Here is an 11994-nt window from a genome sequence, read left to right as displayed (position 1 = left end):
TATATTATATACCCTGCCATTATGCCTCCACACGCTTGGACATGTTACATGACAAGAAAGAAGTCAACACGGAGTTGCACGTCAATTCTTGCTTGCTCATCTGTTATTGTTCATTCAATTGGAGGTTTGTTTAATCCCAGCTACTAGTACTAGTTCAGCACGAGGCTTCAAGTTTTTACACTTCCCCTGCAGCAGTACATGTCGCTGCATAGCCTGCTACAGCGCTCCTTATGCTATCTCCAACACATTTTCTATCTCATTTTCTATCTCACCTCCTATTCAAAATTTCATTCTACAAACAATGCTATATACAGTGCAACGATCTGTTGGAGACAGTCTTACAGGCGCATATATACATGCATGTACTGTCAGCAGCATGGAAGCTGGAATCAACGAGTCTGATGCGTAGATGTCCCAGAAGCTGAAACGACGACACCAGATTTGGCTCTAGCTAAGCTTCTGTGCGGTTGCTGACACGCAAGAGTAATCCTGCCATTATTCCTGTTGCTTCCCACGCTAGCCCAAACGCGCGCGGGAAGCATGCGGCAAGCACGTGTGCGTGCCCCCGGCCCGTTCCATCCATCTCTCCGAGTTCCTACCCAATAGGAAGGAGGAGATGTTCTTTCGATGGCAGATGAACTTGATACCTGACGGGGACTCCGGAGCTGAAACCTAAGCGCAGGACTGCGCCAGGCCACCGGCATGGCGTGGCGTCGGCTTTCAGTCTGTGCATGCTTCGTGTCAGAGCGTGACGCTTCGCCGTCCAAGAACTGCCTGATAGTCTCCATCAGCTTATTAGTGCCCGGGCAAACAAGCAGAATTCTGATGCACAAGGGGTGAATAGCGATAAACAAAATGTAAAAGGTATCGAGGTAGACGATGTTCTTGGAAGCAAAGCATGGTGCACGTACCAACCTCGTGCAGGTTTGGTGTAAAGTGCGTGCAGCTTTTCCTGCCTGGAGCCTGATAAAGAAAAGGCAGTAGTAATATATTCTTTTCCCTGACAAATGGCACATAACTCTCTTGAGAAAATAAGAATCCCTTGGGAAAATGGTGTTCCCAAACTAGCCTAAAAAAAGACTTCCATGTGGTATGTCATTTGCATCCTATGAATGTGTCCCAATAGCTTCCTTCAGAATTTGCGGATATCAGTGACTTCAGATGAAATTCTCGACTGTCAGGATTTAGGCTGCAAGTGAACAAATTTTTTTAAGGACTCGTCAGGCCCACTGGACCCTACAAGTTTTGTTGTTGTTGACTTGTTTTCTACGAGCAGTTCCCAAATCCAGCTGATAAAGGAACACAAGCATTCACCGTGACAAACAAAGCGCAACGTTTTCACAGGCATCGGCAATCGTGAGAGTACAAATATCGTATCTGACCTAACATATCTCCATAATAAGTTCTAAAGTTTGTAGAGGCAGCCTCTCCAGGTCAACGTCTCGAGGCACCAAGAAGTGCATAAAAGCTAGTGCACAATACCAACTTAAGTTGACGAATAAATTAGGTGCTCTCCTTGCTCTCTAAGACTCATTGCAGCCTCTTCACCAGCCTGCAGCGGATGAATAGAAGATTTGAGAAACCACGAAATGATCCGTTGTGCAGTACACGCCTTTTCCATGGATAATATAACAATATTACCGTTTTGGCCAGTAAACTGGCTTTCTCATCGTCAAATCCAAGCGAATACAGGATTTTATGACCAGCCGACTCTTTATCTGACCATATCCCCAGTAGCAAATGATTGGCGGTTACTTCTCCATCCTCACCTAAACACACAGTTCAGTTCAAAAAAAAACAAAGCACCAAAATTAAGATTATAAGTTAAACCACATTGAAGAAAAAAGAAATACAGTATAATTCAAAACCGAGATGCATATCAGGCACCCAACATATAGGGGGGATAAACAAACGTAAAGGTAACTGGAGTGAGCAAAAAGAAAGACCCAAACTAGAACTTGAAAACCATAAAACTCTGTGCCCTTGAATTGCACAAACCTTCAGGACAATCTCCGGTCAAAGTTTATAAACTACTGGAACTCTCGTTCTAACTAAGGGGCCACGGGTCTTTAGTCCTGAAAATTCACCAGGCTTCTAATCTTAGACTGGTCAGTCTAGGTCCAAAACTAACAGCACACCTACTCAAACAATGGAACATTCTAGAGTATATGCCACTGTAGCTACAGTATGGCCTTACCCTAGCCGTTTCGTGCACGGTTTCTTAATAATAATTTAAAGCTGGTACTGTAGTTGATGTCTACCCAACCATTCAATGCCAAGAGTGCATGACCTAATTACTAAATTCAAGGCCCTGCTCACAGGGATAGAACAAAATTGGCATCAGGACAGAAATGTGATCTAAGTACCAAAAGTGCAAACAACCTCCTCTATGCCTTAAAACTCATGTCAGACTGGATCAAGCATCATCTTCAATTCATGGTCTATTGCACCTTTAAGCTTAAGCATTCATAAATCATGACCCGTCAGACCGGTATACGGCAGAAACGAGACTTCAGTTTTGCATGCCTAAATGGCTGAATGTACCCAAGAACGCTTCTATTCTATGGCCGGTTCCCCTCATTCAGATGCAATATATGGAATAAATATGGTCCGACACAAAACTGAGATAAATCCCAACCAAATCCCCTCATCAAAATACGGAACAAAAAATGGTCATGTTGTAAGTTTAATGGATAGTCATCTTGGAATATATCATCAAATGGTGATACGCTGAGCGGAAAAGGCAACAAAAGCTGAGCTCAAAACGGGTTGCATAGAAAATACGGAGCACCGTCAGTTTTAATCCTATGACCACAACTATATCCACTGAACAAGATTTGATAAAGCTTTATTGAACCATTGAAAGAATGGCGTGGGTAAATCTTCCATTCAGGTTCAAACACAAATGATTTAGTACCACCACTGCAAACATAGTAAGGTTTCCTTGTTTTTCTATATTAGTTTACTAAAATATTACAGATTGGTTTGTTGAGTTACAGTCCTAGATGGATACATATATATTGGTTTGTTAAGTTAGAGTCCTAGATGGATACGCGTGGGTTGTATATGACCTATATAAAGTCCCTTAGATCATTGTCAACGGGATAACGGCTAATGTCTGAGGCTCCGTCCGTTTCTCCCGCTTCGCCGTGCGGATCGCATCACCTCTCTTCAACCGAGTCTTCAGCTCCTCCGTGTATAGCGCCAACGGCTCCCGGCTCCATTGCATCAGTTTGGTGCACGTCCTCGCTGAACGATCGTCGGTTCACCTAGTGTAGTCATGGCTGAAGGACATTGTACTCAATATATGTAATTGTGATCAATCAATATAGACAATCGAGTTGATCCTCTTCCTCTCTACAATCATGAATAAATATTCAACCAGGCAATTATCTTGCCAAGTTTCCCCAAAATTGTGTATTGTTCATCCACGGGTATTGTTCACGCGTGAACAGTGCCACGTCCCTCCCTGATCCCTTCCTCCTTTAACATAATCCTAAGACAACAACGCCCAAGCGTCGGGGTCCTGGTCCCCATCCTCCCGTACAAAATAGCTACGGTCTCAGAAACGCAAGCTGCATCCACTAGTTGCCGGAGGTTGAGACGACTTTCACTGCACTCAAGTGCGCACTCTCCACTGTGCCGGTCCTCCAGCTGCTAGTCTTCGACACCCTATTCGTCATGGAGTGCGACACGTCGGGCATAGGGTTTGGCCTTGTCCTTCACCATGGCACGGGACCTTTGGTCTACTTCAGCCAAACGTTCGCGCCACGCCACCTGAAGATCGACGCCTACGAACGGGAGCACATCAGCTTGGTGCAAGCCATGCATCTGTTGGGGCGAAGGCGAAGACACTACCCTTCGCTCAAGCCTTCGTCTATCTCGCTGCACCAACGAAAGCAAAACGACCGGCGAGGTCCACCCTTCGTCTTCTACACTACAAGACGAAGGCCTACGACGACGTCGCCCCGTCCCACGTCCTCACCCGACCTGGAGGCCCACGTGGGATTCGGCCCATTGTAACAGGCCCCGCACGGAGAAGTGTGTTACGGGCCCGATTTGTAATGGCTTTTCTGTAATGACAGTCTGTAACCCTCCTTTATAGGAATATTCCGAGGATAGTCCAGGTGCCTGAGGGTACATGCGTCCTTACATCAAGACGTTGGGCACTCAGGCACCTATAAATACCCCCGTACAGTGCCCTTGAGAGGCTGGATTAACAGAGCAATTGCCATCTCGAGTTAAAACCTTGTTCACGTTACTTTCACTCCCCCGTTGGATCAACTTGCCCAGGAGAGCAAGTTCCAACAACATCATTGGCGCTCGTAACATTGGGGGGGGGGGGAGGTTCCTCATTCGTACCGACCACTTCATCCTGAAGTTCCTCCTTGATCAATGCCTCTCAACGATCCCGCAGCACCAGTGGGTGAGCAAGTTGTTCGGCTTCGACATCACGGTGGAATACCACCCCGGTCATCTTCACATGGTCGTCGACACCCTCTCCCGTCGTGACACCGACATCATTCCCGCCACAACAACCACAGCGTCCATCTACGGGCCCTCGTTCCCAGTCTACACCGATCTAGCTCAGGAGGTCGCTCCTGACCTAGCATGCACCTGCCTTCGTGCGCAACTCCCAAAGCAAGCTCGAGAGCCATGGCGTGAGCACGATGGGCTCCTGCTCCATGGCTCTCGCGTCTTCCTACCGTCGACGTACATGCTCTTGCCTCAAGTGATCCAGTCGGCGAACAACGTTCACGAAGTGATTCAAAAGACACTGCAACGCCTGCGTGTTGACTTCTACCTCGAGCACAACCACGCCATCGTCCACGACTACGTCCGCGCCTACACGGCGTGCCAGCAGAATAAGACCAAGTCCCTCCACACGACCAGTCTCCTCCAGCTACTGGGCGTGCCCACCCAGGTATGGGCCGACATCACGCTCGACATTATCAAGGGCCTTCCTCGGGTGCATGGCAAGTCTGTTATCATGACGGTGGTTGATCGCTGCTCCAAGTATGACCACTTCATCGGGCTTGGCCACCCCTACACCGCCTCCTCTGTCGCTCGGGCCTTCTTCGCCGAGATCATACGCCTTCTCATGGGTTTTCCCACATCGATAGTCAGCGACCATGCCCCAGTGTTCACCGGCGCCGTGTGGCGTGCTTTGTTCAAGTTGGCTGGCGTCAAGCATCGCATGAGCACCACCTTTCACCCTCAAATTGACGGACAGTCAGAGGCGACAAACAAGACTATCGCCATGTACCACTGTGTTGCATCATAGGAGATTGACCCCGTGCCTGGGTGGACTGGTTTCCATGGGTGGAGTACTTCTACAACACATCCTTCCACACCGCCCTGCATGTGACACCGTTTTAGGTGGTCTACGGCTAGGAACCGCCCTCGATTGCTCCATTCAGCATGATTTCTCTTGGCAGAGGTCCGTGAGACCGCCTCCTCCAGGCACAAGACTAGCCAAGTGGTACTATGATGGAAACCATTCGTCGGCGGCGACTAGGTATGGATGTGTCTACTTCACCAACAGGCAGCGTCCTTGGTGGCCCGGTCCAACGCCAAGCTTGGGCCCTGCTATGTTGGGCCATTTCCGAACACCAAACGCTTTGGCATTGTGGCCTACTGCCTTCAGCTTCCAAAGCGCACACACATCCACTACGTCTTTCATGTCGGTTGTCGACCTCCTAAAACCCTTCCAGGGTGATCCTGTGGTGGGGCCTCCACCTCCCGCTAATGCAGCATGGCCACCTGCTGCCCGTACCACTGAAGATCTTGTGTGCCCAGCTCCGTCATGGCGTTTGGCAATGTGCTAGTGCATTGGGAGCTGCTCAACCAGTCCAAGCTCTCCTACCCTGACTTCCAGCTCGAGGATGAGCTGTTTTTGGAGGATGAGAATCCAATATACCAGGCAGCATAAACGCCCCCGTGACAAAATTTCCTTGTTTTTCCTAGATTAGTTTCCTAAAATATTGCATATTGGTTTGTTAAGTTAGAGTCCTATATGGATACATATAGATTGGTTTGCTAAGTTAAGAGTCCTAGATGGATATATATAGATTGGTTTGTTAAGTTAGAGTCCTAGATGGATACGTGTGGGTTGTATACGACCTATATAAAGGCCCTTAAATCATGAATAAAGATTCCAACAGGCAATTATCTTGTCAAGCTTCCCCTAAAACGTGACTATTCATCTGCAGGTACTGGTCATGTGTGAACAGTACTGCGCCCTCCCTGATCCCTTCCTCCTTCAAATCTAACATGTGACGACGAAGCCCAAGCGTCAGGGTCCTTGTCCTCTCGTGCAACACAGCTTCGATCTCAGGAACACAAGCTCCAACAGTTATTGGTGTTGTTTCTGTTTTATGCCAACATTTGCACCAGCAATCGAGTATAAAATCCTTTGAGTGGGATGGGTTCATGATATCCAAGAATTGGTTTCAACAAGATGGAGTCATTGTTAAATCCATATCAGATGCATCGAACATCATAATACTTCCAGATTCAATGTAAATCAAGTTTTTCAAACATTTTCTCAGAAGAATTGAATATACAAGTTAAATATTTAAGTTAGAACCCAACTCACCTGCCTCTATTGTGGAATCTATAGCTCCGGAGAAATTGTAAGCAAATATAAAGAAAAGTGAAAGTGTCGCCAGAACAAGCCTAACCAGTAAATGATATAGCAAACAATGTGGTTACTGGTTAGCAGGGTATACAGGCAGTTATAATTACAGTCTCCAGTATGCCAATGCAGAAATTATGTCTTGTGAAGCATTGTGTATTTAATCTATGCTATATGAAAGCAAAAAATTCCAGAAGTCACACTGACCGGAAACATTGGTGCGAGCCATTGGCAATTTTGACATTATCATTTGTGGGTTTCGCCAATATGCCATCGGACCCAAAAATCATAAACACAGATGGACCCACCAGTCATAGACACGGGATGGCATAATAACAGGGAGCCAAAACTGAGTCGCAAAATAGCAAATTTCTCCATTGGTAGGAAAAAAACATTCATAAACCATGAGTGGAGGATCCTTTTCACTGTCGCCCCTAACAGCATGAAGATAGGAGACAACTAGATACCTCCTGCAAAGAAGAGGGCCAAACAGCATGTATCATATGCAGTGGCCCATGCGAAGGAGCAGCGCCAAACCACTTCCCATAGGATTGGCACTTACTGGTCACGTGAATAGTACCAAATCTGGGCACAGTATGGGTTAGTTCTGTCAGGGATTAGATTAGGTTGGTTGGAGCTGTTATCTATTTGCTTAATTCTAGAGGTAAGTTTCTTAAAGGTAAAGTCATTTCATTTTCATCTATGCACAGCAGGGTATTTTATCTGCTTTGATTAATCAATATATAGATCGAGAGGTCCTATCCTTTTCCATCCCTGCCCTTGTCGTGTGGGCGCCTGGCATCAGCATGATTGTGCTGCTTGGGTTCTGGGCCATCTAAAGTATGTCCATGACAACTTGCTTTTTGGGAACTAGGGGATTGGGAGGCAAAATAGACACAATGTGATGAACAGACTTTCTGTTAAAATAATAATTCATTCTTGCTTAATTTCTATGAGGTACAACAAACATATGTGTACCTGAATACTATAAGCAAGTCAAATTGTGTAATCAGGAGGTGATACTACATAGAAGCAATCCATATGTTGAGTGATGAGCATCAATGGAAGTTCATATGTTGAAAAGAAATTACCTGATTTCAATTTTTCATTGACAGCCCAATCAAGGGCTCGTTGTGCAGCTTCTGTCAATGGTGGATGCATGGGACTAAAGTAAAACATTTCTGATTTCCCAAGAACATTCGCTGCCTCCTCACGCACTTTGAGAAGTGTGGTTCCATTAGCACGCAAAAGTTTTGCTGCGCCACTAGTTCCTGAAATAATGGACTGGTGGCTCAATCAATGCAACATGTGTCACAAATGGAGCAAATAAATAAAATAAATGTTAGATCAAAGTTGACACTATCAAGGTAATAGCATATTCCCCACGGTTTGCATCGAGTTACTACAATGATGCTTACTTGCCCAGTAAAACATGTGGATTAATTATAGCTTTGGAACTTTGGTGTCAGTTCTGAGGATAAGAATTTAAGAAAGAATACATTGTCAACAATATCACAAGTCATCAAGAACCGCTGAAATGGGATCTAAAAGGCTCCTTGTAAGCATGTGATCGTTATTTTTAGCATACACTAGATTGCCACAAAACAGAACATGTCTGAACTCCTAAGTAAATAAAGCACGATAGCTTGAAAGGTCAAATGCCTACAAGATCTTGAACCAAACAAGGATAATGGATTTCACACTATGAAGCTAGTGTATCTCAATATCATGATTTTTTGGCGCCATGTGGTGCTACATCATTGGAAGCTTCTATAGATGTTGCAAAAGAACTAGATCAGCCACCCAACAGTTACAGTGTAATTATCACACAATAACACATTGATGCTTATATACTGCTATGTCTGATTCCAAATGTAGGTCAGTTTAGATTTGTGCACAAGGATTAATGAAGGATTCCAAACGACCTTAGTGAAAGATGACTCATTCATCTATGAGTGATAGCATTTAATAAGTAGGAGCAAGTTAGAAAGGAAAAGGTAAAAGATCCAAAGAAGTTTTGAAATGGCCAACATTGGAGAAAAGGTGAGAGAGCTAAAACAACCTACATTTGGAACTGGAAGGAGAGGTAGTAGTTTTTTTATTATGCACTAAATTCGAATCACTGATCAGTGATCACTGTACCATATTTTTATGAAGCGTGTAGATGTACTGCACAGTTTTTATCTATTTATTATTTTGTAGAAACAATTTTAGCCACTTACACCATATACAAAATGCATGTTCAAGAACACATCAGTTCCAACAATCCTATGTAGCTAGAGATATATTTGGGTTCATCAGGCTTCACTACGGCTACATATTGAATTTTCACACTCCTACAATTTGTAGCTCATCATTTTTACTTGTTTGAGTTCCAAAAATCTTACAGTTTGTAGCTCATTGATCATCTTTACTTGTTTGAGTTTCAGAAACTAGCAATTCGCAGCCAGCAAAGCGCACTTAAGTTATAACATGGCTCCATAATTAGCAAAATGCAAACTTCCGTGACTTAATAACTAAGATACCTTGCCTCACCTTCAACAAGAATGCCCATGAGGAGCCCCTCGGTGCCTGTGGTAGGGTACCTCATCTTCCGGGCCTCCAGCTCTGCCATCGCAAAAGACCGCACAGCCCTTGATGACCATCTGGGGGGAATCATCATGTCAGCCGCAAATAGACAATAATGCTCCCTGAAGAACCTACAGATTAGTGGGGAAAATATCCTATGCAATCGTTTATACTGGTGCAAGCATGCGATCAAGCGATCTGGTGCATCCGATCTAGATCTAATGATAACTGTTATTTCATATTTAACCCCTTCCACCTGAAACCTAATGTCTATTTTACATTTAACCACTTCCATATGAAACCGATGGATATAAATTGAATGCTCCGGATTATTTGATTGCACGTTTGCACCAAATAAGTGATTGCACAGCATATGTCCTCAGAATAGTCACCTAACCTGATCTTCTTCTCCCCAGAAGCTACCTCCGGATTCCTAAAGACACAATAATTCCGGGATGAATATCACCAAATTGTCCAGTAAAACAATAATAAAAAAGACTCGAAGGGAAGTAGTAGCCTATCATTGTGCTAACTTCCAAGAGATGTAAGACTAAGAAAAAAATAACAGCTCAAAATCAGGACTAATTAACGTCGGTGAGAGGTTGGAGTATCATCATTTCTGCCTACGTGGTGGGAAGCTGGGCGACGGCGGCGCCGACGCGGTGGACCCGGAGACGGGAGGCGAGCCGTGGGCCACCTGTGACAGCGGCCCGAAGGGAGACGGGTAGGACAGGGTTTGTCACGAGGGAAACGGAGGAAAAGGGGCGGGGATGGTGAGTGGGGAAAGAGGAGAGGAAGGTGGCGGCGACCCGGTCTGCGGTCGCCATGGCCGGGAGTTGTTTACGGACTCTTTCTGGGGTCTCCGGCTTCGATAGAGGATAGATACAGGGCAATAGAGCATGTTTGATCGAGAAATTTGGAATATTGGCACCCCGAAGATGCGCCTTTGCTAGTATGGCATCTACCAAAAAATGCACACCTGTGACATGTGACGATCTCCAGCACGGCATAGCGCGGCTTTAAGCCTCACTGAGAGTCGTTAAGGTTTTCTTTAGACCATGTTGCCCCTCCCGTTTTAGAATCGTTCTCTCTGGTCTCTCAAGTCCCGTCTCTCCTCCCTCTGTCTCTGGCATTTCATCGCCGCCGCCGCGCCATGCTCCAATAGCCCTGGTGACGAAGATGCAGTTCATGCTATCGCCTAAGCCCACCCTAGTAAAGACGCTGTGAATTTCCCGATTCTTTTTCGTTCTCCAGTGTCCTTTTTTCTGATTTCGTCGTTGCTGCAGCAGCCTAGTCTCGGTGGCATGGAGCTCGCCGGCAATGTTCCTGGTCACCAAGATTCACTTCGTGCTAATATGCCACCCTTGAAAATACGTTGTGAGTTTCCTAATGTTGAGCTCTCCCCCGAGCCAGTTGAAACCCATGGACATGTAGATCTGTCAGCTCATGGTGGTGTTCATAGTGTGGGATTTGGTTCCTGCTATCCCTGCGACGATTTCCCTATGACGCCAATGTATGTTAGTTCCTATTGTGGATATATGTTTCTCGTTTATAAGTGGTCATTGGTAAATTTATTGTTAACTGCATATGTAGGAAAATGTAACGGTGATAGCTAATCCTGGAACAACTGATCTCGATTGGGGTAGCATTGAGATAGAAAATGGAGAGGAGAAGGAAGGAATGCAATAAATCCCAAATGAGGAAGTTTTATATCTAAAACATGGATTACTACAGGAGCATAGTAATCAGACTGCATTTGCTAATCTTAGTGCTAATGATGGTGTTGATGAGGCTTTTGCTTTGCCTGATGTTGAGTTCATTCTTGAAGACATTGCAGTTGTGTATGATAAGCTGAACCCTGTTATGAGAGTTAGTAGTTTGTATCCTAACATGAAAGAGTTTAGGCTTGCTATATAACAGTATACCAGGACCGGCCCTGGGGTGGGCGGCCGCCTAGGGCCTCCAAGCTACAGAGCCCCTAAAAATGTACTAAGTATAAATATATGATGTGCGTATGGATATTTAGTAGTTGGTCTTAGTTGAGACACTATTCGGTAGTCCATTCGCTGTTGTAGCTTGTTGGGAATCTAAGAAACGAATTGTTGAGCTTACGCAATTATAGATAAACAAATCTAACAGTTATAGTACATTCGCTGTTGTAGTTTGTTAGATGGTTGTAGTTGTAGTGTATAGTTTACTAGTTCTTATATTATATGTTATATGTGTGTGTTTTCAATCTCACGGAGTAATGATTGATCATTGATATATATTCTATATAGAATTTTAAAGTCGGATTTTTTTATCCCAAACTCTCATTTTACTTTGGCACCAAGTGAGTAAAAAGATAAGATAAGAGATTTTCGGATGGAGTATTGTCTGCTACATGATTTTTTGAGAATATTATAGAGGCGGATTGTTATCCTAATGCCTCTATTGCATATTGAATCTTAGTGAATGTTTCAAAAAAAACTTTTAAAAATTAAAAAATTTGAAAAACTATTTATGATCAATAATATGTTTTTAAAAACTTTTTATATAAAAATATATTACATATTGTCGGGTACCTATAAACCGAGTGTCCGAAAAAGACCCAAAAGGCCTCCCAAAGACGGCCCACTAACCGACCAGCCCGCCTGCTGAGCGACTCGGCGAGGCGCGCCAGAAGGCTTCCCGAAGACGACCGACCAAACCGCCCGCCGAGCAAGTCCGCGAGACAGAATTGATGAGCAACATGGCGAGACGGAGTTGTCGGCCAACCCGCCCCTCGAGCAAATTGGAGAGGCAAAGTT

The 11994-nt window shown here is 44.8% G+C and overlaps 1 protein-coding gene across 1 annotated transcript; it reads right to left on the bottom strand.

Annotated features, from left to right (window-relative positions):
- Nucleotides 1–1186: 1186 nt before the first annotated feature.
- Nucleotides 1187–10041, bottom strand: LOC100274511 (uncharacterized). Its single transcript, NM_001148869.1, has 6 exons — nt 9833–10041; nt 9603–9638; nt 9173–9282; nt 7729–7908; nt 1642–1769; nt 1187–1552 (listed from the first exon to the last, which is right to left on the bottom strand). Exons 1-6 carry the CDS (start codon nt 10030–10032, stop codon nt 1487–1489), a joined length of 720 nt encoding a protein of 239 aa, NP_001142341.1. The 5' UTR covers nt 10033–10041; the 3' UTR covers nt 1187–1486.
- Between the last annotated feature and the right edge of the window lie 1953 nt (nt 10042–11994).

Source organism: Zea mays, chromosome 9 (genome assembly GCF_902167145.1).
Source record: "Zea mays cultivar B73 chromosome 9, Zm-B73-REFERENCE-NAM-5.0, whole genome shotgun sequence".
NCBI lineage: Eukaryota > Viridiplantae > Streptophyta > Magnoliopsida > Poales > Poaceae > Zea > Zea mays.
The sequence above is the reverse complement of the archived record's forward strand: the minus strand, read 5'-3'. Positions and strand labels throughout refer to the sequence as shown.